The sequence below is a fragment of the Narcine bancroftii genome, chromosome 12 (assembly GCF_036971445.1).
Source record: "Narcine bancroftii isolate sNarBan1 chromosome 12, sNarBan1.hap1, whole genome shotgun sequence".
Classification (NCBI taxonomy): domain Eukaryota; kingdom Metazoa; phylum Chordata; class Chondrichthyes; order Torpediniformes; family Narcinidae; genus Narcine; species Narcine bancroftii.
Window position 1 is genome coordinate 77427677 of NC_091480.1, and position 22042 is coordinate 77449718.

Here is a 22042-nt window from a genome sequence, read left to right on the forward strand (position 1 = left end):
TCCATCAATACCATTTATTACTACCTAGGGACCCGTTCAGACCCGCCAGGTTCTGAACTGGACACATGCAGAAACATTCTGGACATTCTGACAGATTCCACACTCTGTGTGGAAAACCATGGATAGTGTGTCAATGGAAATGTCAACAGGTCTATGGATTTGGATTATAATATAGAGTCATCATAGTCAGAGAAAGAAAATAGGCCATTCAGCCCCATAAATCCATGCTAACTATCCATTTACACTAATCCATTAATCCCCATTTTTCTCTCCTCATTTACATCCCAGATTCTACCACTCATTCACACACTAGGGGTATTTTTAAAAATACTTTATTTTACTTTCACATAACAACTTCTGAAAGGAGTTGGCCATCTGGCCCGTCAACCCTGTTCTGCCACTTAACAAGATCATGGCTGCTCTGGCCATGGACTGAGCTCCACCTCTCTCTTTTGTTATATAAATAATTTGAATTTTATTGAGTTCTTTAAAAAAAAATTCCCCAAACGCTTGAGTCAGTTTTAAAGTTATGTAAATCACAAGTTACATAACATAAACTTATCCATAAAATAGAAACAAGCATGGTAGCAAAAAAAATCAATATAATAACCATATGTGTATATTTAGACCACTAATAACAGAACAAAAACTTGCTGTTCATTAATATACTTCACCACTATTCCCCCCCTAGGAAACCTAGATATTTGCCCCATTTTTGTGAATATTCTTCCAACCTCTAGGAATAATTTGTCTTCCTACCATTATTCTTGTCATTTTGAGAATATTTATCCACAAATAACCCAAGTGTGTCTCCACAGACAAAGAGCCTGGAGCAAAAAGGAATTTGAATACTAGAAACTTCACCCATACACTTGTGTATCATAATCCAAAATTCTTGAATTCTGGGACAAGACCAAAGCGCATGTATTAAGTCTCCTTTATCTTCCTCACAGTGCCAGCATTCGGGGCATTTTTCAACCCTAATTTATATAACCTTGCTGGAGTCCAAAAAAAATGGTGTCTCTCCGCCTTTTCCACAGAACCCTTCATTCCCCTATAATACAAAAATCTGTCATATATTCATAGTTAATGAGGCAGTCTTGACAGCTTCCATGGGCAAAGAATTCAATAGATAGGTATGTATTTTTCTGAATTCTAATATATATTTTAATATATATTTCAATTTTAGCAGTCATTAAATGGCTCTTAATATCAGAAATATTTTAAATATTACTTTAAAAATAACAGAATGAATAGCTAGGAAAGTACCTTCTCCAGCTGTGAAAGTCTTTCAGTGACATTTTGTGGGTGGGATTTCCTACTGTGTCAACAAAAACCATGTCATCAATTAGACCAATCAGACATTGAGACTCATTGAGTAGCAAATGCAGCCAGTAGGATTTGGTCCATTCAGTATTAAGGAAGGCACAGCTCACTACTTCCACTCCTTTTCAGATAGACGAGGGATTCATTTTATTACATCCCAGAAACATGCTGTGTAAAATCTAAGAAGGAATTCAGGGTAATTTTTTTTCACCTAAGATAAGAATTAAAATGTGTATGATGCTTCTGCAGTGTAGTTGAGGAAAAATATTGTTGGTGAATTTTTTTAATCAACCTAGGTAAGTGCGTAAGGGTCATTGGAGCCTCCCTCTCCCCCATCAATGTAATCTATCAGGATCGTTGTCTGAAGAGGGTGTGCAAAATCATTGAGGACCCCTTCCACCCTGCACGCGGCATCTTTCAGCTGCCCCAACGGGGAAGAGATGCAGGAGGATCAGAGCCAGCACCACCAGGCTGAGGAACAGCTTCTTCCCACGGGCAGTGAGAATACTGAATGACCAAAGGAACAGCCCACACTAACCATCCGAGACTCTCATATACATGAAACAATATTTATTTATTTGTCTAGATGAATACTTGTCCTGTATGTGTGTTAAGTCTGGTTGTGTGCCTGCATGTTTTGCATCAAGGACCAGAGAACGCTGCTTCAACAGGTTGTTCTTGTGCAATCAGATTACCAAAAATTTGAACTTGAGGAACAAAGAAACACTGATTTTATTTGAGTTGGTAGGGCACAAGATCTGCATTGATTGTTGCTCTTCTACTGCAGACGTTCATGATTCTTCCTTTTCTAGGTTACATTGTCACAGGTAGAAGTCCCACAACTTCTAGGCCAGCAGTCCTAGGAGTTGTATCCTTTGGATGATTCAGGGAATTTTCCATTGGAAGAGATTGCAGGCTGAGTCTCCATCCTGAGACCTGAGAACAGTGCTCTACACCACTTCAGGGATTTGAAATTATGAGTGCCTTATCCAACTGTCACAATATCCTCACTGAAATAAAAACTAACACAACTTTCAGCTTTTTTGAGGGAAGAGAATTCCAAATTTTAGCTTCCTAATATTTCCTCATCTCTTATTATAATTATGCAGAAAATCATAGGAACATGGAAATTCAAGAACAACAGTCGAGAGTTTTGCCTGATTTCCATGGTTGGTGAGACCATAGTTGCTTTGTGGCTGAACTCCACAAAACCCAGTTATCCCTTAACCCCTTAATTTAATGTAAACCTGTCAATCTCAGAGTTAAAGTTAATGATAGCAGCTCCAAACTTCTCCCACTCTCTGTGTGCAACTGGTTCCAACCTTCTCTCCAGAGAAGTCTGACTAATTCTTCAAGACTCAGCCCTTGGTTCTTCACACCCCATCCAACGGAAATACTTTTCTCTCTCTCCCTTATCTGTTTCCCTCCACATGTAGAAAGCTTCACACAGATCACCCTGTAACCTTCCACATTCCAGAGAATACGAACGAGCATGCGTGATCTTGCCTTGAAATTTAATCCTCAGAGAGCAGGTTTCATTCTGATAAAGCATGCTCTTGCTCCAAGGCAGGAAAGTTTAATTTTTCTCCATCCAACCAATCATTTCCTGTAATCACCTTAGATATCCCCAACCACTCGCCTCTCAGTGCCGTGGATTACTGTAGAAATCAATCCACAGTCAACGTAGATGATTCGTTCACTGCCCCAAGGAATACCTTGAGTCCAGTCAACTTGAACAGCCAGTGCCAGGTGCAGGCTCCAGACATTCTCAGCAGTTGAACCATTCACACAAATGTTAGGTTCAGCTTCCTGTCTCCAGGAGAAACAAAGACCTGAAACAGAAACCCATGCTCCTGGATTGGGATTACCAAAAAAAAAAAAAATCACCTTTACTGCTTCAAAAAGATCACAGCTGCTTGAACTAAGCTGGAAACAGAATTAGGACATCTACTACTTTCCTCTATACCTTTGACACACTCCTCCCAGCCACTCCCCCCCAACAGCACAACCATATCTTCAGATGCCTCCAACTCAGAGTCTGGAATTATTAACTCAAGCATCTAACAAGATGACAAGAAAAAGGAACAGGAACAGGCCATTTGGCCCATCAAGTCTGCTCCGTGAAACCTCTCTGAGCTAAACTGTTCTCGCATCTAGTTCCAAGTTCCAGCCTTGTCCCCATATCCCTTGATACCTTGACTAATTAGATACCTATCAATTTACTCTTTAAATTCCCCTAAAGATCCGGCCTCCACAGCTGCAGGTGGCAATCCACCACACTCTGGCTAAAGAAATTTCTCCTCATCTCTATTGTAAGTTGGTACTTTTTAATTCTAAGACTGTGCCCTCTTGTCCTGGAATCACCCTACAGGGGAAACATCTTATTTACATCCACTCTGTCCAATCCATTCACTATTCAAAATGTTTCTGAGATCCTTTCTCATTCTTCTATATTCTAATGAATAGAGTCCAAGAGCCGCTAAGCGTTCTCATTCCTGGAATCACTCTGGTAAACCTCCTCTGTGCCCTCTCTAACGTTGCTATATCCTTTCTAAGATATGGGGCCCAAAACTGCACACAGTATCCAAATGAGGTCTCACCAGTGCCCCATAGTGCCTCATCAACACCTCTTTATTCTTATACACAATTCCCTTTGAAACAAACGCCAACATAGCATTCGCCTTTTTTACCGCCAATCCAACCTGGCGGTCAACTTTCAGGTTATCCTGCACAAGGGCCCCCAAGTCCCTTTGTCTTCTAAGGTTTGCATTTTCTCTCCATCAAAATAATAATCCAACTGTTTATTTCCGCTACCAAAATGCACAATCATACATTTCTCAACATTATATCAGATCTATCATTTATTCGCCCATTCTCCTAAGCTGTCCCAGTCTCTCTGCAAGCTTTTGATTTTTTCTACACTTCGTGTCATTTGCAAACTTTGCCACAAAACCATTTAATCCACAATTTAAAACATCAATATACATTGTAAACAGCTGCCCCAACACCGACCCTTGCGGAACACCACTAGTAACAGGCAACCAACCAGAATAGGATCCCTTTATTTCCACCCATTGATTTCTGCCTATCAGCCAATGCTCTACCCAATCCATTATTTTTCTGGTAATTCCATGTGATCTCATTTTATTAAACAGCGGCACCTTATTAAAGGCCTTTTGAAAATCCAAATACACCACATCCACAACCTCTCCCTTGTCTACCCTACTTGAATTTCCTCAAAAAATTCCATTAAGTGGGTCAGGCAGGATCTTCCCTTCATGAAACCATGCTGGCTTGGACCTATCATGCCATGGACCTCCAAGTATTCTGTAACCTCGTCCTTGAAGATTGATTCCAATTACCGGTCTATAACTATAATTTCCTTTTTTCTGCCTCCCTCCTTTCTTAAACAGTGGAACTATATTTGTGACCTTTCAATCCTTGGGAACCATGCCCGAGTTTATTGATTTCTGGAAAATTAATTGCAATGCCTCTTCAATCTTCAAGGCCACCTCCTTCAGAACCCATGGATGTACCTCATCTGGTCCTGGAGATTTATCTACTTTTAGACCATTCAAGTTATTAAGCACCATCTCTCTTGTAATCCTGACTGTACTTAATTCTATTCCTGAAAACCTTTGAACATCAAGTATATGTCCTCCATAGTGAAGAATGACACAAAATATCCATTTAGTTCCTCTGCCATCTCCTTGTCACCCATTATAATTTCTTCAGCTTCATTTTCAATCAGCCCTATATCTACCCTTGTCTCTTTTACTTTTTAAATATTTGAAGAAGCTCTTAGTATCCTTTTGTACGTTATTTGCCAATTTCCTTTCATAATTCATCTTTTCTTTCCTAATGACTTTCTTTGTCTCTCTCTGTAAGTTTTTAAAAAATTTCTCAGTCCTCTGCTTTTCCAGTAATTTTTCACACCCTGTCTGCCCTCCCTTTTGCTTCTGTTTTTGCTTTAACCTCTCTCGTTAGCCACATCCGCGTTACTTTACCATTCTTAATTTTCCTTTTCCTTGGAATATATCCATCCCGTGCTTTCTTTATTTCTTGTAAAAATATCAACCAATTCTGTTTGCCACCCCCCCCCCCCCCCCCATTCTAGCTGACTTTTTCAGTCAACTTGGGCTAGTTCCTCTCTCATACCACTGTAATTCCCTTTGTTCCATTGAAATATTGACACACCTGAGATCATTTTTTTCCCTTTCAATTTGGAAACTGAACTCTATCATGTTGTGATCATTACTTCCTAAGGGCTCCACAACCTTTAAATCCCTAATCACCTCAGGTTCATTACACATCACCCAATCCAAAACTGCCAATTCTCTGGTGGGCTTATTGACTAGTTGTTCCAAAAAGCCATCCTTTAGGCATTCTATAAACTCTTTCTCCTGAGATCCTGTACCTTCCTGACATTTCCAATCCCCTTTCATATTAAAATCTCCCATAATTATCTTGGCATTCTCCTTCTGACCTACTTTTTCTATTTCCAGCTGCAGTTCACAGTCCACTTCCCAGCTGGTGTTTGGGGGCCTGTATATTACAGCTAGTAAAGTCTTTTTACACTTGCCATTTCTTAATTCAGCCCACAAAGATTCCACAATTTCTGTCCATATGCCCCTTCTTTCAAGTGATTTAATAGTATTACTTACCATCAGGGCCATGCCACCCCCTCTACCTACCTGCCTATCTTTCCTATACAAGGTGTAACCATGTACATTCAGTTCCCAATCACATCCCTCATTCAGCCATGTTTCAGCGATGCTTCTTAAAAATCCTTATTTCATTTGAAAACTTCCTTATCTGGGTTGGTGTCAGATATATCATGTGAAGGATTTTGGCATGTTTTGCTATTATGGAGGCTAATCTGTTTGAGATTGAGCTGTGAGGAAGATGCAGAGTGAGTGGTCAAATAAATGGGAAAGAACATGGCGGAGGGAATATGGTGCAGAAAAATATGAGGTCATTTACTTTGGTGGAAAGATTAGAGAGTATTTCTTAAACAGCGAGGAATTGAAAATATCAGCATTCAAAAGTATCTGGGAGTCCTTGGGCATGAATCACTGAAAGATGACAAACAAGAACAACTGCAGAAGCTGAAGGAATGGAGCAATACACAATATACTGGAGGAGCTTGGCAGATCAGGCAGCATCCATGGACGTCAATGCTTTGGGCTGTAACCCTTCAGCAGGTTAGTGCAACATTATTACAGCAACCAGGACTGGGGTTTGAATCCCACGCTGCCTGTAATGAGTTTGTACATTCTCCCCATGTCTGCGTGGGTTTCCTTCCACTCTTTCAAAACGTTCTGGGGATTGTAGGTCAATTGGGTGGCATGGGCTCATAAGCCAAAAGGGCCTGGTTACCATGCTGTATATCTGTACGTATGTGTTAGGAACGGCAAGAAAGAAGGCAGAATAAAAGGGTTGGGGAAGAAAGGGGAAAAAGTAGGAAGTTAGGAGGAAAAGACAGGGCTACGGAGGCTGCAGACTGATAGGTGAGCAGATCTTGGAATGAAGGGAAGAGATGGAGAGCTAAAGGAAGGAAGGTATGAGTAATGGGCAGGTCGAGAGGGTGGGGAGGAGAAAGGGAAAAGAGGAGGAGGAGAAATGGGGCAAGCAAGGAGAAATAAAGAAAATGAGGGTGGGGTGGTTTACTGGAAATTGGAGGTCAATATTTGGAAAGTGTCGAGACGGCATACAAGGTGTCCTTCTAAAAATCCATTGAAATGTAACATGCAAATACAGCAAGAAATCTGTAAAGAAAATGGTTTGTGTTCTTTATGTCAGCAGGATTTGCAAAAAAGAATAGAGGCATTCTGTCCCAAAACTTTTGGACATGATGAGGTATAATGTGACACAAAGGTATGGTCTCCCTACCTCAGGAGGATATGCCTGTGATCTAGGGAGTGAAGCCAAAGTTTGCCAGGATGATTATCAGTATGGAAGATTTACCAGACATGGAGAGGTTAAGCAGACTGAGCCTGAGTTTGGAGGGACAAGAGATGACCTCGTTAAAATGCATTACCTGCTTGTGGGGCTTGACAAGGCAGGCATGGGGATGATATGTCTTTTAGCTGGTGGGCATTTAGATCCAGGGATCAAAGTCTCAAATTAATAGATTGAGCTTTTGGAACAGAATGGAAGATAAATATCTTCACCCAGAGATTGGTGAATTTTTGAAACACTACCTCAGGAGAGTCAGTGAATACAGAAATTAATTAATTTTTAAAGGAAATAAAGGATTTAGGGCTTAGTTCCGAAAATCAACTCTGATCACACTGAATGATAGAGTGGGCTTGACAGTTCAGTGGCCACCTCCTACAGCTGTACTTCTACATACTTTTATAAAGTTCCATCCAGAATAGAAAACAGTCTTGCATGTCTCCAGCAACCTTTGGATACATATTTTTTTAAAATAAGAAAACTACACTTAAAAGCAATAACATACACTGAATCACTCATTGAAAGTGTGCAGACCAGCTGCATCATGGTCTGGTATGGGGGAACAACAAAACCCCTGAGTATAAAGCACTGCAAAAAGTAGTGGCTACAGCCCGGGACATCGCAGGTAAAACCCTCCTCACCAGTGATCTAGAGGGAAAGCCACTGTCTAATAGCAGCAGCAATCATCAAGGATTCACATCACCCAGCAAATGCTCTGTTCTCACTGCTTCCATCAGGAAAAAGGTGTAGGTGCCACAAGACTCACACCACCAGGTTCAGGAACAGCTGCTACCCCTCCACCATCAGATTCCTCGAGAACAAACTCGATCAGAGACTCATTTAAGGGCTCTTAGTTTTGCAGTTGATTGATTTCTTTTCCTTATCTCTGTATTGCACAATTTGTTTACATTTCTTTATTTATTTACATGTGTACATTGAGCAGTTTATTTTTGCACTACCAATTAGTGGTAATTCTGCCTCACCAACAGGAAAAAGAATCTCCAGGTTGCATGTGATGTCATGTATGAACTCTGACAATAAATCTGATCCCACCCTTACCACACACAGGACTGACCAACCTGATTCATGATTCCTTCCCCACCCACCCCCCACCCCCAAATTATCTCCTAAGTCCAGCCTTAGTCCTGGTTGGTGTATTCCTCAGGGACCGCAAACCTTACAAAGGAAAAGATATAACATTAGTTCAGTGATGCCCAAGGCCTTAGGTTAGAGGTGATTAAGAAGGACATTTCAGATTTGGTTGCTGAAGAGGCAGAGGCCATTGGTGAAACGTAGGTGGTCAGGAGACCAGAATTGCTGCAGCATATATTCTGGGGGGGGGGGGGGAGGTCACCGGAAAGGATAGTTAATATCATTGAGGTTTTGAGATCAAAAAAGTTGAGGTAAATAGGTTTGGGGGAAATATAGAATGGGGAATGAATTTGAAATGTGAACTGGAGGATTCAGGGTAATGTTGGGAAGCACTTTCTATGCATAATGACTCTGGACTTCTCACCCCCAAGTATTTTGGAGATTGAGAGCAACTAAAAATATAAAATCTGGGAGGTTTAGATTTACAAATGATCTGCAGAGATGTGCAATATGTTCCAGACATCTTCTGTATTGCAAATTAAACCAAAAAGATTAAATGAACATCATTTTTAACTCAGCCTTTATACTTATTAATAAAATGGAAGTGGCCTTTGACTCTACTGAGCTGTTGCTATAGTAATGCCCTCAGAGTAACCATATACTCTTCCCCCACCTCTCCATGGAGCACAACAGCCTCTTTATACTCAGCGGGTATGGTGGGAGGGGGGTGCAGATGGGGGTTGAGGGTCACTCTGCTCCAGCTCTGCCTGGTGGCTTTGAACCATCATCTTAAACACAGTGGGTCTCAATTAAAGGTCAAGCAACAAAGATACCTCCTTCTTTGAATCAAACTGTGTCCCATTGAATTGCCACTCACACTTCTAACAGAAACACAAAGCAATCAATCACAGCTTTGAGAAATCTGTCGCCATGTTGCTCTGCAAAAGTTTCTCTGTTTTCAGATATGACTCTCATGATGACTGTTCAAATGATTCATGAAACAGGAAAAAAAATAACATAAAGAAGGTAGAGAAGGACTCCATTAACGTAGGGAAAGATATCAGAGAGGAAAGAGTTCTGCGTGCCACTGAGCATAGAGAGCTGATACAGCCATAGGCCCAGGACTCAGGTCCCACTTCTTTCCACACCAGTCAAACCTCTTCCACCAAGTTGAGAAGATCTTTCCTCACCTATGTGAAGAACCTCAAGCTGCATCTCAGCTTCAGAGGGTTCCAAACTGTTCTTTATTGCTTACCACTCTCTAAAAGCACCCCTTTCACCTGGATTACAATGTGGAAACATACACGAGGTTTATCCACTTCAGTATAGATATCAGAAGTGTGGACGGACGATGTTTTGTGCCCATGAATCTTTGTGGAACTAATTCATAGGTCTTTATTTTTAAACAATTTCAGGGCAGGAGTAAAAATGACTCACTACAGTATTGTTTACTATTCTGATCTCCAAGCTTAGATTTAAAAAAAAGACGTACATGCTATAGACGAAGATTCACTGAAGTGGTTCTGAGATGGGAGGACTGTCATTCAAGAACATATTAAGCAGACAGAGCCTGTACTCTCCATACTTTAGAAGTATGGGATGGAACACAGAATGTAGAACAGAAATCTAGCCCTTCAGCCCATCTGTTTGCACTGACTATGATGCCAATCTACAATAATACTACCTCCCTGCCCAAGGATTGTATCCTTTGGTTTCCTGCATATTGATGTACCTGTCTCAATCCCTTTTAAACTTTGCTATCACTACATCCCATGGGAACCTGTTGCAGGCACCCATTGCAAATCTCCTTTAAACCTTTTCCCTCTCACCTTAAACTATGCCCTGTGGTATTTGTCATTTCCACAGTGGGAAAGAGACTCATAACTATCTATGCTGATTGTGTCCATACTCATTTTATAGACTTCTATCAAGTCACCCCTCAGCCTCTAGTGCTCTGATAAAATAATCCAAGTTATTCCAACCTCTGCTTGTATCTTTTACACTCCAATCCAGGCAATATCTCCTCTGCACCATTTCCAAGACTTCCACGTCTTTGAAATGTACAAGGTGCTTAAAGGTTTTGATGAGGTGGATGCAAGAAGATGATGCAGTAAGTCTAGGTTTTATAACTTCAATTTGCGGAAAGTCGTTTTTCACTTTGGAAGACGCAAGACAGGATGTTTCAGAGAATCGCTGGTCACAGAGGCATTAATTTAGATGATGCATTGTGGAAAATAGTAAGCTTGAAAGTTGGATAGAGAGAAGATGGAAATTAAAATCATTCCAAGAATTACTGCATAAACTGATCAGAGGTTTGACTCACCATCTTTGTCCACAAATTATAATCTTATCTCCCTTCTGCTTCCCCAATTCTCTCTCTTAATCTCTCCAATTCTCTTAATCCAACCTTTGCCTAACCATTTAATCCAATGCCCTGTTTTGTTGCTTGGTGTCCAATTTTGCTTCATGATTCCTCTAGGATGCATTGGTGTGTTAAAGGGAAATTATAAATCCAAATTATTACTGATGTCATAGCTATATCAACACTGTAAGACACATACTTGGGTGAAAGGAACAAACTTAATGCTCTTTATTTTAACCCTTAAAATATGGCATTGGGGCAGTACAGTTAGCAAAACGGTTAATGCAACGCTTTTACAGTGCCAGCAATTGGAACTGGGATTCGAATCCCGCATATTGTCCGTTCTCCCCATGTCAGCGTGGGTTTTCCCTGGGGACTCTAGTTTCCTCCCACCATTCGAAAGGTACCGGGGGTGTAGGTTAATTGGGCAGCATGGACTCATGGGCTGAAATGGCCTGTTACCGTGCTGTATGTCTAAATTTAAATTTATATTAACCACAGTTTCCATTATCCAGCATTCTTAAAAATGCTGCAGTGTTGCACCCTCACTAAGCAAGAGACTGGGAAACAACTTGCCTAAAACTGAATATCCTAGCCCAAGTCTTCCTGCAGAATTTGGTTGCTGAATTAACAGCCACATTGCTCATACAGAGGTACAAATCAAAACAACACAGCAAATCCTAGGACCCTCCAAAATATAGCTCTTCACTGACTGTTAGGTTCCATGCTGCATCCTCCCATCATCTCTCTTCCATTCTCTTGCATTCATCAAGGGGAGAAAAAGCATACTTGCAATTTCACAACACTTTACCCACCCCACATCTGGTCACCACTGGCAGATGAGAAACAAGACAGAAATTGCAAATCTCACAAACTGCAATGTGATAACAATGGCGGGTGGGGGGGGGGGGGGGTTGGAAAGAGGGTGGTAAATGGTGTGGGACATTTCCCACTTTGGGGAAGGCAGGCATAAGTCATGGTTTCAAAGGGAATGCACTAGGGGTGCACAGAGACTGGAGATCCATGGTGAAGATAAAGTCGGTGGAGGCAGGGCATGTGAGATATCTTGTATGGAGGTGGCATGATGACAAGGGAAGAAAGAATAAAATCAGGGAATGGAAGAGCCTTTTTTAATGTCTCATTGGAAAGGAAGCATCTTAGACAGTGCAACACTCCCTCAACATTGCACTGAAACTTAGCTCGAGATTCGACTCTCTGGGATGGGATTTAGACCCACAAACATACGCCTGACATGAAACCATAACCAGCTGACCCAGGTTGAGGTTCGAGAGTGGCAGGATATCAACAAAAGAATTCAGACACTCAAGTTGACTACCAGACCGTTCTGATGGATATTAACACTGTGTATGTATTCTGTTTCATAATTACTATTTAACAATATGGTTGTTCCCAAGACTTCTGATTTCTTCATCCCCCTCACACTTCCCCACCACCCACTCATCACTTGGTGCAAACCTTCCATCCTCCACTTTTCACCTCCACTTCCATGCTTAATTTCCACTCCCTCGTTACAGCGATCCCCCAGCATAGTGAACTCTTTCGCTGAATACTCCCTGGTTTCAGTGGTCTCACAATGGCTATGGTTTTGATAACACACAGCTCCATGACTTCGGTGTCTTGAAGCCAATTCTAAGATCATGTGGTCACTAGTCTGGCTTGCAAGGGATTGAGCATATGGGGGTGGGGGGGGGGGTGGAGGGAAGAGGACATGTTCATTCCTGATATCATTGCTGTCCATCTACACATGTCCATCCCACTGCCATATCATGGTGTGGACCTTAACTGGGTCTAGCTGCCAGTCAGTCCGACGGGCTACTCCAAACTTGTAATTTAGGTAGCCTACACACTATTTCTGTCTCTTTCTGTTCAGTTTGATTGGCCTGGGATTGCACAGCTCAGACTGCTTCTCCTATAGTGGAGCAACACTGCTATAGCGTCTCCACCTCCCCCTTTAAATAGGCAATTTCCTGTCCTCTATTTCCAGGGCTTGTGCCAAAAAGCACTTCTCTGGCTCCCCTTACTCCCTGAAAATCCCAGTTCCATGAGGAGGGACACCACATGGTGTCCAATTTTCTCCCTATGGGGAGCTAAGCAATCGGGCCAGTCGACATGTTTCCCATGGTCAGCCAGTAGCCTCACTACATTACCAAACCCCGCATTGTCATTGGTCCACCTAGGAATTCTATCCTTATGGGGCGTGAACCCCTTTTGATTGCTTTGGTTCTGTATGTGTGCTCAGCCGAGATTCCTTGGACCTGGTGCCAAATGTGATGCGGAACACAAGTTCGGAGGTTGCGAGAAGGAATGAGTCTGAAAACAATTCAGTCACGACTAAGATGGTTACTTATTCATGGGGAGTGGAAGTCGCCACAAGGAATGAACAAACAAGCACGCACACACAATCAGACAAGGAACTCATCATACACTAGCATCAGATGCAACTAACAACCGGCACTTGCTACTAATCGTGGACAGTTAAATACAGTGAAAAGACCCAACCAATGGTACCCACCACCCTGTGATAACCAGCAGGAATGGTACCCTGATTAGTTAAGAAAAGTATTTAGAGTAATTGTTGCAACACAAGCACAATGGTGGCTCTAGGCATGCACCTCGATAAGCCCCCAACTCTTTACAGGCACGCACCTTGCAAATTACTCTCCAGCATTGCCCTCAGCTCACAACCTGGAGGTTCATTCCAAGTGGAAAAGAGACCCAGCTGCTCTACATGTTGGGCTTTACACACCTGCTGGCTGGAGGGGGGGGGCTGGGTAAGGTATGCCCAAAATAGGGCAGGTAATTAAGGGAGCCAGTGGTGAGGTGTGTATACATTCAAAGGAGCCAATCACAAGGTGAGTGCTCACCTTTGGGTGGGCTTGACATTGAGTGTTCCTGCTGCAATACTATATTCACTCCTCCTCTGAGACCTTATGAGTGAGACTGACAATTACCACAAGCGTTGGATTGTTTTGTATCTTAGATTCTTCCCCATTGAGAAAGAAGAGACAACCCATCATTCCTCAAGGAGGACCCTTGTAGCCAACAGCTGGTAGAGGCTTTCATTGCCTTTGGACCTGGTCCCAGATGTTAACTCATGACCTAATACACCTCAAAGCATTTGAACATAATGTCTGAACTTTCAACTGTAACTCACACAAGATCCATACTACCTGTATGGCCAAAGAATGCTGCCAGATTGCTAAATGCAGGATTTTAACTCGTTCTATGTCTGTCAATGCAAGGGGGTTGGGACAGTGAGCAAGGATATTTGTTGATTTCGCTTTTGACTGATCCAGGGACAGTAAAGGCAACTGGAAGAAAGCTTCTATTTCCTTCATTGAATATCTACCATATATACTTGTGTAATAGTTGATCCTGTGTAACAGTCCACCCATCCCCTTTTATGGCCCAAAAAAAATCGCATGTATTCTGTAATGACCCCTCCTATTTTTGGCCTGACTGCCCGCCCATCTGATCTCTCGATGCCCTAACCATGGATCCTTGCCCCGGCAACCCGCCGACCAGAGCTCCCAACTCTCCAACCATGCACCCCCACCCTGGCCACATGGCCACCAGAGATCCTGATGCCCTGGCCACAGACTACTAGGCCCTGGTCACTTGCCCATCTGAGCTCAATGCCCAAACTCTCTCCTAGGCCCCAGCCATCTGAGCTCCCGAAGCCCTGAATGTGGACTTAGCACCTGGTTCCAGCCATCCAAGCTCCCGACTCCTTGAACAACACAGGTACTTACCGCAGTCAAATGTATGACCCGTGATTCAGATGGAGGGATGTTACCCCATCTAATCACGCTCAATGGCTACTTGACCACGTCATGCTTAAATTTAGAGAAGAAATTTAGATGCTCAATTCAAATTTTCAAACACTTTGGAATTACTTTTATCATCTTTGATTTGTTGTGAAGGTAGAAATGTTGACTGATGAGGTAATTTATGACCGATAAGAATTCTGTCTTTCTTTTGGCCAAACAGAGTCTTTCTTGGTAATGGGTTTAGATTTTCCTTTTTTAAAACAATAAATTATCAATACAATATAATCTGTTTGATTAAAATGTGGGGAACCTTGGATGAAATGATATGATTAAAGTGGAATTCATCCTTTTGAATTTTAACATATCTGTATGTTCTTTGTATTTTTGGATGTGAAATTTCAATGTTAATAAAAATATTAAAAAAGAAAAGCATGAGTCATGTAAAAGGTGACCACCCTTCTCTCTCTCTCCACCAAACCCCCCACCATGCTCTATTTACCTGCTGAGCCATTTGGGAAGATATGACAAATTGAAGCAGCAAAATCTGGCACTGTCTGTAAGGAGTTTATGTGTTCTCCCCATGACCTGCGTGGGTTTCCTCAGGGAGTTTTGGTTTCCTTCCACCCTCCAAAACATCTGGGGTGGGTAGGTTAAGGGGTGTAATTGTGCAGTCTGGGCTTCAGGAGTCAGAAGGGGCTTCTACTGTTACACTTGAACATAAAATTCCATACCTGGAGCAAGAAGTGAAGATTCCAATGACAGACTTGGAATGGATCCACTCAAGCTGGTGGATGGCGTTAGCTTAGGCAAGGCAGGGCTGGTGATGCATCCAGTTGGGTCAGCGGCCGATGACGTGATGAGGGAGATTGGGATGGTTAGACTGGGGCTGTTGTCGTCTTTGCTCCTTTTGGGCCTCCCCCGTCCATGCCTGCTCTTCTTGCTGCCTTTGTGCTTCTTCTCTTTCACCGTCTCCTCTTCTTCTGGACCAGTGAGCTGAGGGCGCTTGTAGCTGGGCCCTGCACCAGAAGGGCCTCCCATCCCTCCAGAAGGTCTGAAGTCCCCGGGCGAGCTCTCCGACACCTTCTTCTGGGTCGTAGGAGCTGGGGCGAAACGCATCAGCGAGCCAAAACCTGACAGAGATCCTTCGGCACTGAAGACATCTGCTTTCGGTGTGTCATAGGGAACCGGAGTCTGTGAAGAGTCCCGGGCGGCTGGGTAAGGCTCCCCACGCAGGTCAGGCTTGGGAAATACCCCGGTCTCATGGGAAGGCTGCAGTGCGTTGCCTGAAGGGCTCAGGATATTGCCTGTAATGGATCACCAAGCACACAACTCAAGCTGGTGTACAGCAAACAGCTCACAGCCCTTCCATCCCTATCCCTCCTCCCTCAACTCATAGTCACTGGGTACCTGCAGCTTTCAAGTTCCATCGTCAAGCAAGGTTCTGTGTCAGATATATTTTTACAAAGAACTTACGGGATTTTTCCATTCTGAAGTGTCTCCCGACTTTCTGGGAGTGGCCGTTCATACAGGAATAACCAAAATTCCAAATATCCATATCACACCACGGGTTTAGACAGAATACCTGAAGTGTGGTATCTAAGGAGGCTGGACATCCTATTCATTAGTCCTTTGTTCAAAGATTGCCTGCAGTTCAGTTTAGACTTCAGGAAATCCACGGAAATTATTAGGGGTTGAAGAGGTAAAATGTTAGAACAGGAATGAGTCCCTTATTCCCGTTCCGATCTTTTTATAGACTGTGTTCCAGAAAATTGGGAATAATTTCCTGAACGCAGCAGCTGGGTAAAAAGCATAAGAAGGTTTCAAAACCTAAAACCTCAGCAGTGTGTAGTACTGTGGGACCGCAGCAGCATCAATAGTGCCCAGCAGTTATCAAGCATAAAAACAAACCTTTCTCCCCACCAAGTCCATGACAACCATCAAACACCCATTTTTAAAAATTAATTCTATTCTCCCCACATTCCTCCCAGATTCCACCATTCGTGTTCACACTGCAGGCAATTCACAGAGACTAATCAACAAACAAACAGATTGTTCTGGTTGAGCCATAATTTGAGTTTACTCTCTATGGTGAACATGGTTTGACAGTGAAGAAAAGCTGGAGAGAGTTCCCCCCACGACCTACATTCAATCCCTCACTCTTCCTGTCAGGGTGCCACTGGCAGGGTAATGTGATTGGGTAGGATAAAACGGAAATGACTCCACATGCTGGAACAGATATCTGGTCATAGTCACGCTGTTAAAACCCAACAGAGACGGAAGATGCAGGAATCTGGAACAAAAAAAATGAGCACAGAAACAACTCAGCAGGTCAAACACCATCTGTGGAAGCAAAAGGTGCAAGTTAATGTTTTGGGTTCAGTTCTTGTTTTGGGACTGAGAGGAAACAGAACAGATTGTCTATATGAGGGAGGGCTGGGTGATAGGTGGAACCAAATAAAGAGCATTTGGTGGGCAGACGGAACCAGTTGGAGGAGGTGGGAAAGGCGAACAAAGGGTGAAGAATCGAGAGTGGGGAGCTGAGTGTGTGCGGGAGGACAGCACTAGGGTCGCAGGCATTCCATGAACAATGGGCTAAACGGCACATATCGATGATGCACGTTGCAAGTCCCACCTCTTTAATTACCGCACTTCCAGTATGCTACCTAAACTCACATAAGGAAATGGATATTTTGAGTTTTGGTCATTCGTGTGTGAACAGTCAATGCTGAGACATCGGGCATTCTTCAGGATGGTAAAATCATGCAAATTCTATCGAAAAAAACATAAATGAGTAGAACCTTCCCCAACTTCTGCAGCCTGACCTGCTGAGAATTTTTTGTTCTTTTTATTTCAGATTTTAACAATACTGAGGAACTCATCGCTCCCCCAGACATACTCACTTCTCCCACCTCCCACAGAAGAGAAGGCTAAAGAGTGTGAAATCGCACAACAGCTTGAAGACAGTTTGAAACCCACAGCAGTGCGATCTATACTCTGTAATTGTGCTCTTGTTCTATAACTTTAGAAAAAAAGGGGCTGCTGCAACAGCAGTGCTCCTGCTGGTGAGGATCTGCAGAGAGTGCTCCCAGTCTGACTGCCAACAGCTCCATACTGGCTTTAAATGGTTTTCCTGCGAACATGGAGTCAGGGCCCAAGATGGCAGCACCTGGGTTCGGCAGTGGCCTCGATGGGTTACAGACTCTGGGGAGTAGAGGACTGGCACAGAACACCAGAAAACAGGGAGACCACCCCCTCTTTGAGAAGGAGAAGCAGTGGAGACAACCCTACAGAATGGTGTCCATGGCAGCGGACCAGTGAAAGGCTCTTCAGCTGAAAACACAGGCTGCATGCAACTTGTGGTCAAAGGACCCACACCAGGCTGCAGAATGCTCGAGACTGGCTGAAGGGGTGCCAGATCTCAGAACTGGGATGCAAGAGGGTGGAAGGGCTCCCAAGGGTTCTCGGGCACTGAGGACTTCCTGATCGTGTTGGAAGTTTGGATCTGGAGCTCCACTTGCTGATAGTTTGGACTGAAGTGCAGGAGGTGAATCCACAGACACTCAATGACACTGGGGGGACTGTTTTTTGCTTCTCTTTTTCTCACTGTAAATGGCATTGGGCAATTTTGGTTGATAGTGAATTTTTGTTTGCCTAACTCCAGACTAAATGCAATTTTGTGTAATATTACATGTTTTATTTCATGAAAATAAGATAATCTTGAATTTGAATATAGCTTTATGAATGTTGGAGTTAACATGTTGGACTGCTCGCAGAAGAACCCTTCTCACTGTAGCATGTTTAATATGAAAAATAAGCTTAAACCAATGTTGGAGATTGGAGATGCATTAAATGTATCATGTGTAGGAATCCAAGCCAAAGAAATGGAGCAGAACAATGGACCATCTTTGACATTCTCCTGCTCCAATATTCCAGTTCATGGAGACAATCTGCTTAGAGGATGGTCAAATAATAGCAGAGAGAGTGGCCCTGAATGTGATGTAGCGGAGAAAACCCCTTTTGGACAAATGTGTCCATAACATCCATCAAATACCTATTAATACTGATCCCATTTCATTCTCCCCTCAACTGTCCACCAGATTCTCCCTCTCACCTGCACTTATGGCCAATTTATACTGGCCATTTAACTTATCACCCCATACTGCTGCAATGTGGGAGAAAGATTGTACAAGGTCCACACAGACAGCACTGGAGTTCAGGATCGAACCTGGTCACTGGAGCTGTGAGGAAGTGAGCCACTGTAGCTGTCTGCATGCCTATACTCTTCCACACAAACGTAGGTTTGTCACTTTCCTGACCTTAAAAAAAATCTTGCATTCCTCTAGCAACTTCTGTACCTCAAACCATCCCCCACACTCAGTAGAGAATGGCTAATGCCTACAAACATTATGTGGTAATCTGTTTTAAAAATGTTGAGTGAGGTATAAATATTGTCCAGGACATCATGGAGAACTACCCTGCTCCTCTTTAAAATGCTGTCACTGGACCCTTCAGTTCCATTTGAGAGAAATAGATTGGTCGTCTCTAATAATTCATCTGCAGGATGGCAATTCCGTTTCTCCCTCACCAATGTATCAGACTTTTGACTGGGACAGTAAAAGGATTCAGATCCACGACTATCCAACTCAGATACAAGTGCTGTCAACTCCAACCGCACTGACAATTTAAATTTGTGCAGGGTGTTTAGATAGTCTCGTACGAGTTTCTTCGAGCTTCCTGTCAGGCTTATGTGGTTTTCTTCAGCTGGGTGGGTGCTGTTCAATCTTCCATTTCAGACGATGTGGGGGAGTGTGTATGTAGGTGACTGTCTGTAGTTCCAGTGACTGGTCACCAGCCTGAAACAGTATCGCTCTTTCTCTTTGTACAGATGCCACTGAGGAAACCACAAATATTCCAGCAACAGCAATATGCATGAATAACAATGTCATTCATAACTCTGCCTCCTGTGCACTCATTTGCACCAAATCTTTACCTCTCTCCCCCGGGTTGGCACACCGACCGCACTGGTTCCTCCTGAAGCAACAACCCGACTTTAAGCTCCTACCCTAGTCTGGTATTTTTAAATCATCTGCACACTCTTGAATTCCTCCACGGTGCCAAACAACCTCCTCCCTCCAAGCCATCCAATCTCCTGGGTAATTTGTGTTCTTTCAATCGTGTTCTCCCTGCATTTGGCCCCTCACCATTGATGGTCTTGCTTTCACAGCCATGCCCCTAGGAAATGGAATTGGAAAAAAAACTACAGCTGTCACAAATCTGAAATAAAAATAGAAAATTGTTGGAAGCACTCAGAGTTTCAGGGCACATCTGTGGAAAGAAAGGCAGAACTATGGCTTCAGATCAAACCCTCATGACCAAAATGGAAAAGTGAGAAAAACAAGTTCTTAGCTGTGGTGCAGCTGAGGGAAGGAGAACGGGACATAGGTGCTTCCTCTTATCGTATGAAACCAGGACTACTGGGTTGATAGGAACAGAGGAACATAGGAAGTAGGAACAGGAGTAGGCCAAAAATGGCCCATCGAGCCATTCAATACGATCATGGCTGATCTAATTTATGACCTAACTCCACCTACCTGCCTTCTCCCCATATCCCCTAATTTCTCTATCATGTAAAAATTGATCTAACCGAATTTTAAATATGTTTAATGAGGCAGCCTCAACCACTTCCCTGGTTAGAGAATTCCAAACATTCACTACTCTCTGGGAAAAACTATTTTTCCTCATCTCTGTCCTAAATCTACACCCCCAAATCTTGAGACTGTGTCCTCTCGTTTTAGTTTCCCCGGCCAGCTCAAAAAACCTTCCTACATCTATCCTATCCATACCCTTCATAATCCTATATGTTTCTATAAGATCTCCTCTCATTCTTCTGAACTCGAGCAAATACAATCCTAGATGATTTAATCTTTCATCATAAGTCAACCCCTTCATCTCAGGGATCAACCTAGTAAACCTCCTCTGGACCGTCTCCAAAGCCAGTATATCCTTCCTCAAATATGGAGACCAGAACTGGACACAGTACTCCAGGTGTGGTCTCACCAGTACCTTATACAGTTGCATCATTACCTCCCTACTCCTGAATTCAATTCCTCTAGCGATGAAGGCCAACATTCCATTTGCCTTCTTAATAACCTGCTGCACCTGCAACCTAACTTTTTGCAATTCATGCACAAGCACTCCCAAGTCCCTCTGCACAACAGCATGTTGTAGTTTTTCACCCTTTAAATAATATTTAGCTCTTTTATTTTTCTTGCCAAAGTGGATAACCTCACACTTACTAACATTGTACTCCATCTGTCAGACCTTTGCCCACTCATCCAGCTTAACTATATCCCTCCGCAGACTCTCCACATCCTCATTACAATTTGCTCTTCCACTCAATTTGGTGTCATCCACATTTTGTCCCCTCCTCCAAGTCATCAATGTAAATGATGAACAGTTGTGGACCTAACACTGATCCCTGAGGCACCCCACTTACCACTCTCTGCCAACCTGAAAAACTCCCAGTTATCCCGACTCTCTGCCTCCTGTCGGACAACCAATTTTCAATCCAGGCCAATATACTTCCCGGACTCCACTTTCCTGTAACTTACTGAGAAGTCTCTTGTGCGGCACCTTATCAAACGCTTTCTGGAAATCCAAATATACAACATCAACCTGTTCCCCTCTATCCACCGCACCCATTATATCCTCAAAGAATCCTAACAAGTTTGTCAAACAAGATCTTCCCTTTCTAAAACCATGCTGCGTCTGCCTGATTGAACCCTTTCGTTCCAAAAGTTTCACTATTTCATCTTTAATGACGGCTTCAAGCATTTTTCCAACCACAGACGTCAAGCTAATTGGCCGATAATTTCCAGTCTTCTGCCTACATCCCTTCTTAAAAAGTGGCGTGACGTTTGCTGTCTTCAGTCTGCCGGGACCTGCCCAGAATCCAAGGAATTTTGGTATATGACCATTAGTTTCTCCATCACTACTTCGTTTGTAACAACTATTTTATCAAGGCCCTCCCCAACATTCGCATATTCGCATCCTTAACTCTGCACTTGGGCATGCTGGACATGTCTTCCACCGTGAAGACAGACACAAAATATTTGTTTAATGCCTCGGCCATTTCCTCATTTTTTTGCTACCAGTTTTCCTTTCTCATCCTCCAAGGGTCCTATGTTAACTCTGGCCACCCTCTTCCGTTTTATATATTTATAAAATATGATGATGATGACATTTACAGAACTGTCTGGTGAGCAGACTAATTAGGTTAGCTGGAGGAAGAAAATATGAACAAAGGAATATTTTAAAATCCAAATAAAACAGAGATATCGGTAAAGCATGGATAAAAAGGAGAATGCTGGAAATATTCCACAAATCAGTAAGTGGCCACGGAGAGAGGAGTACTTTCAATATTACAGATGGATAACTGGTGTGAAAGATCTACACCTTAGGACCTCTACCACTTTAAACCATTACCACATGGTCTTAGACTCCCCTACACTGC

At 42.9% G+C, this 22042-nt stretch overlaps 1 protein-coding gene across 5 annotated transcripts in view; it reads right to left on the reverse strand.

Moving 5' to 3' along the window:
* Positions 1–22042, reverse strand: part of LOC138747616 (protein AF-10-like) — a 222294-nt gene that overhangs the window by 55773 nt on the left and 144479 nt on the right. For 4 of the 5 annotated variants that reach the window (XM_069906998.1, XM_069906997.1, XM_069907000.1 and 1 more), the window contains one exon: positions 15261–15833. The exons of the other annotated variant lie outside the window; for it this stretch is intronic. In XM_069906998.1, coding sequence (XP_069763099.1) covers positions 15261–15833 — 573 coding nt within the window. The remainder of the gene's footprint in view (positions 1–15260; positions 15834–22042) is intronic. 5 annotated transcript variants of the gene reach the window in all.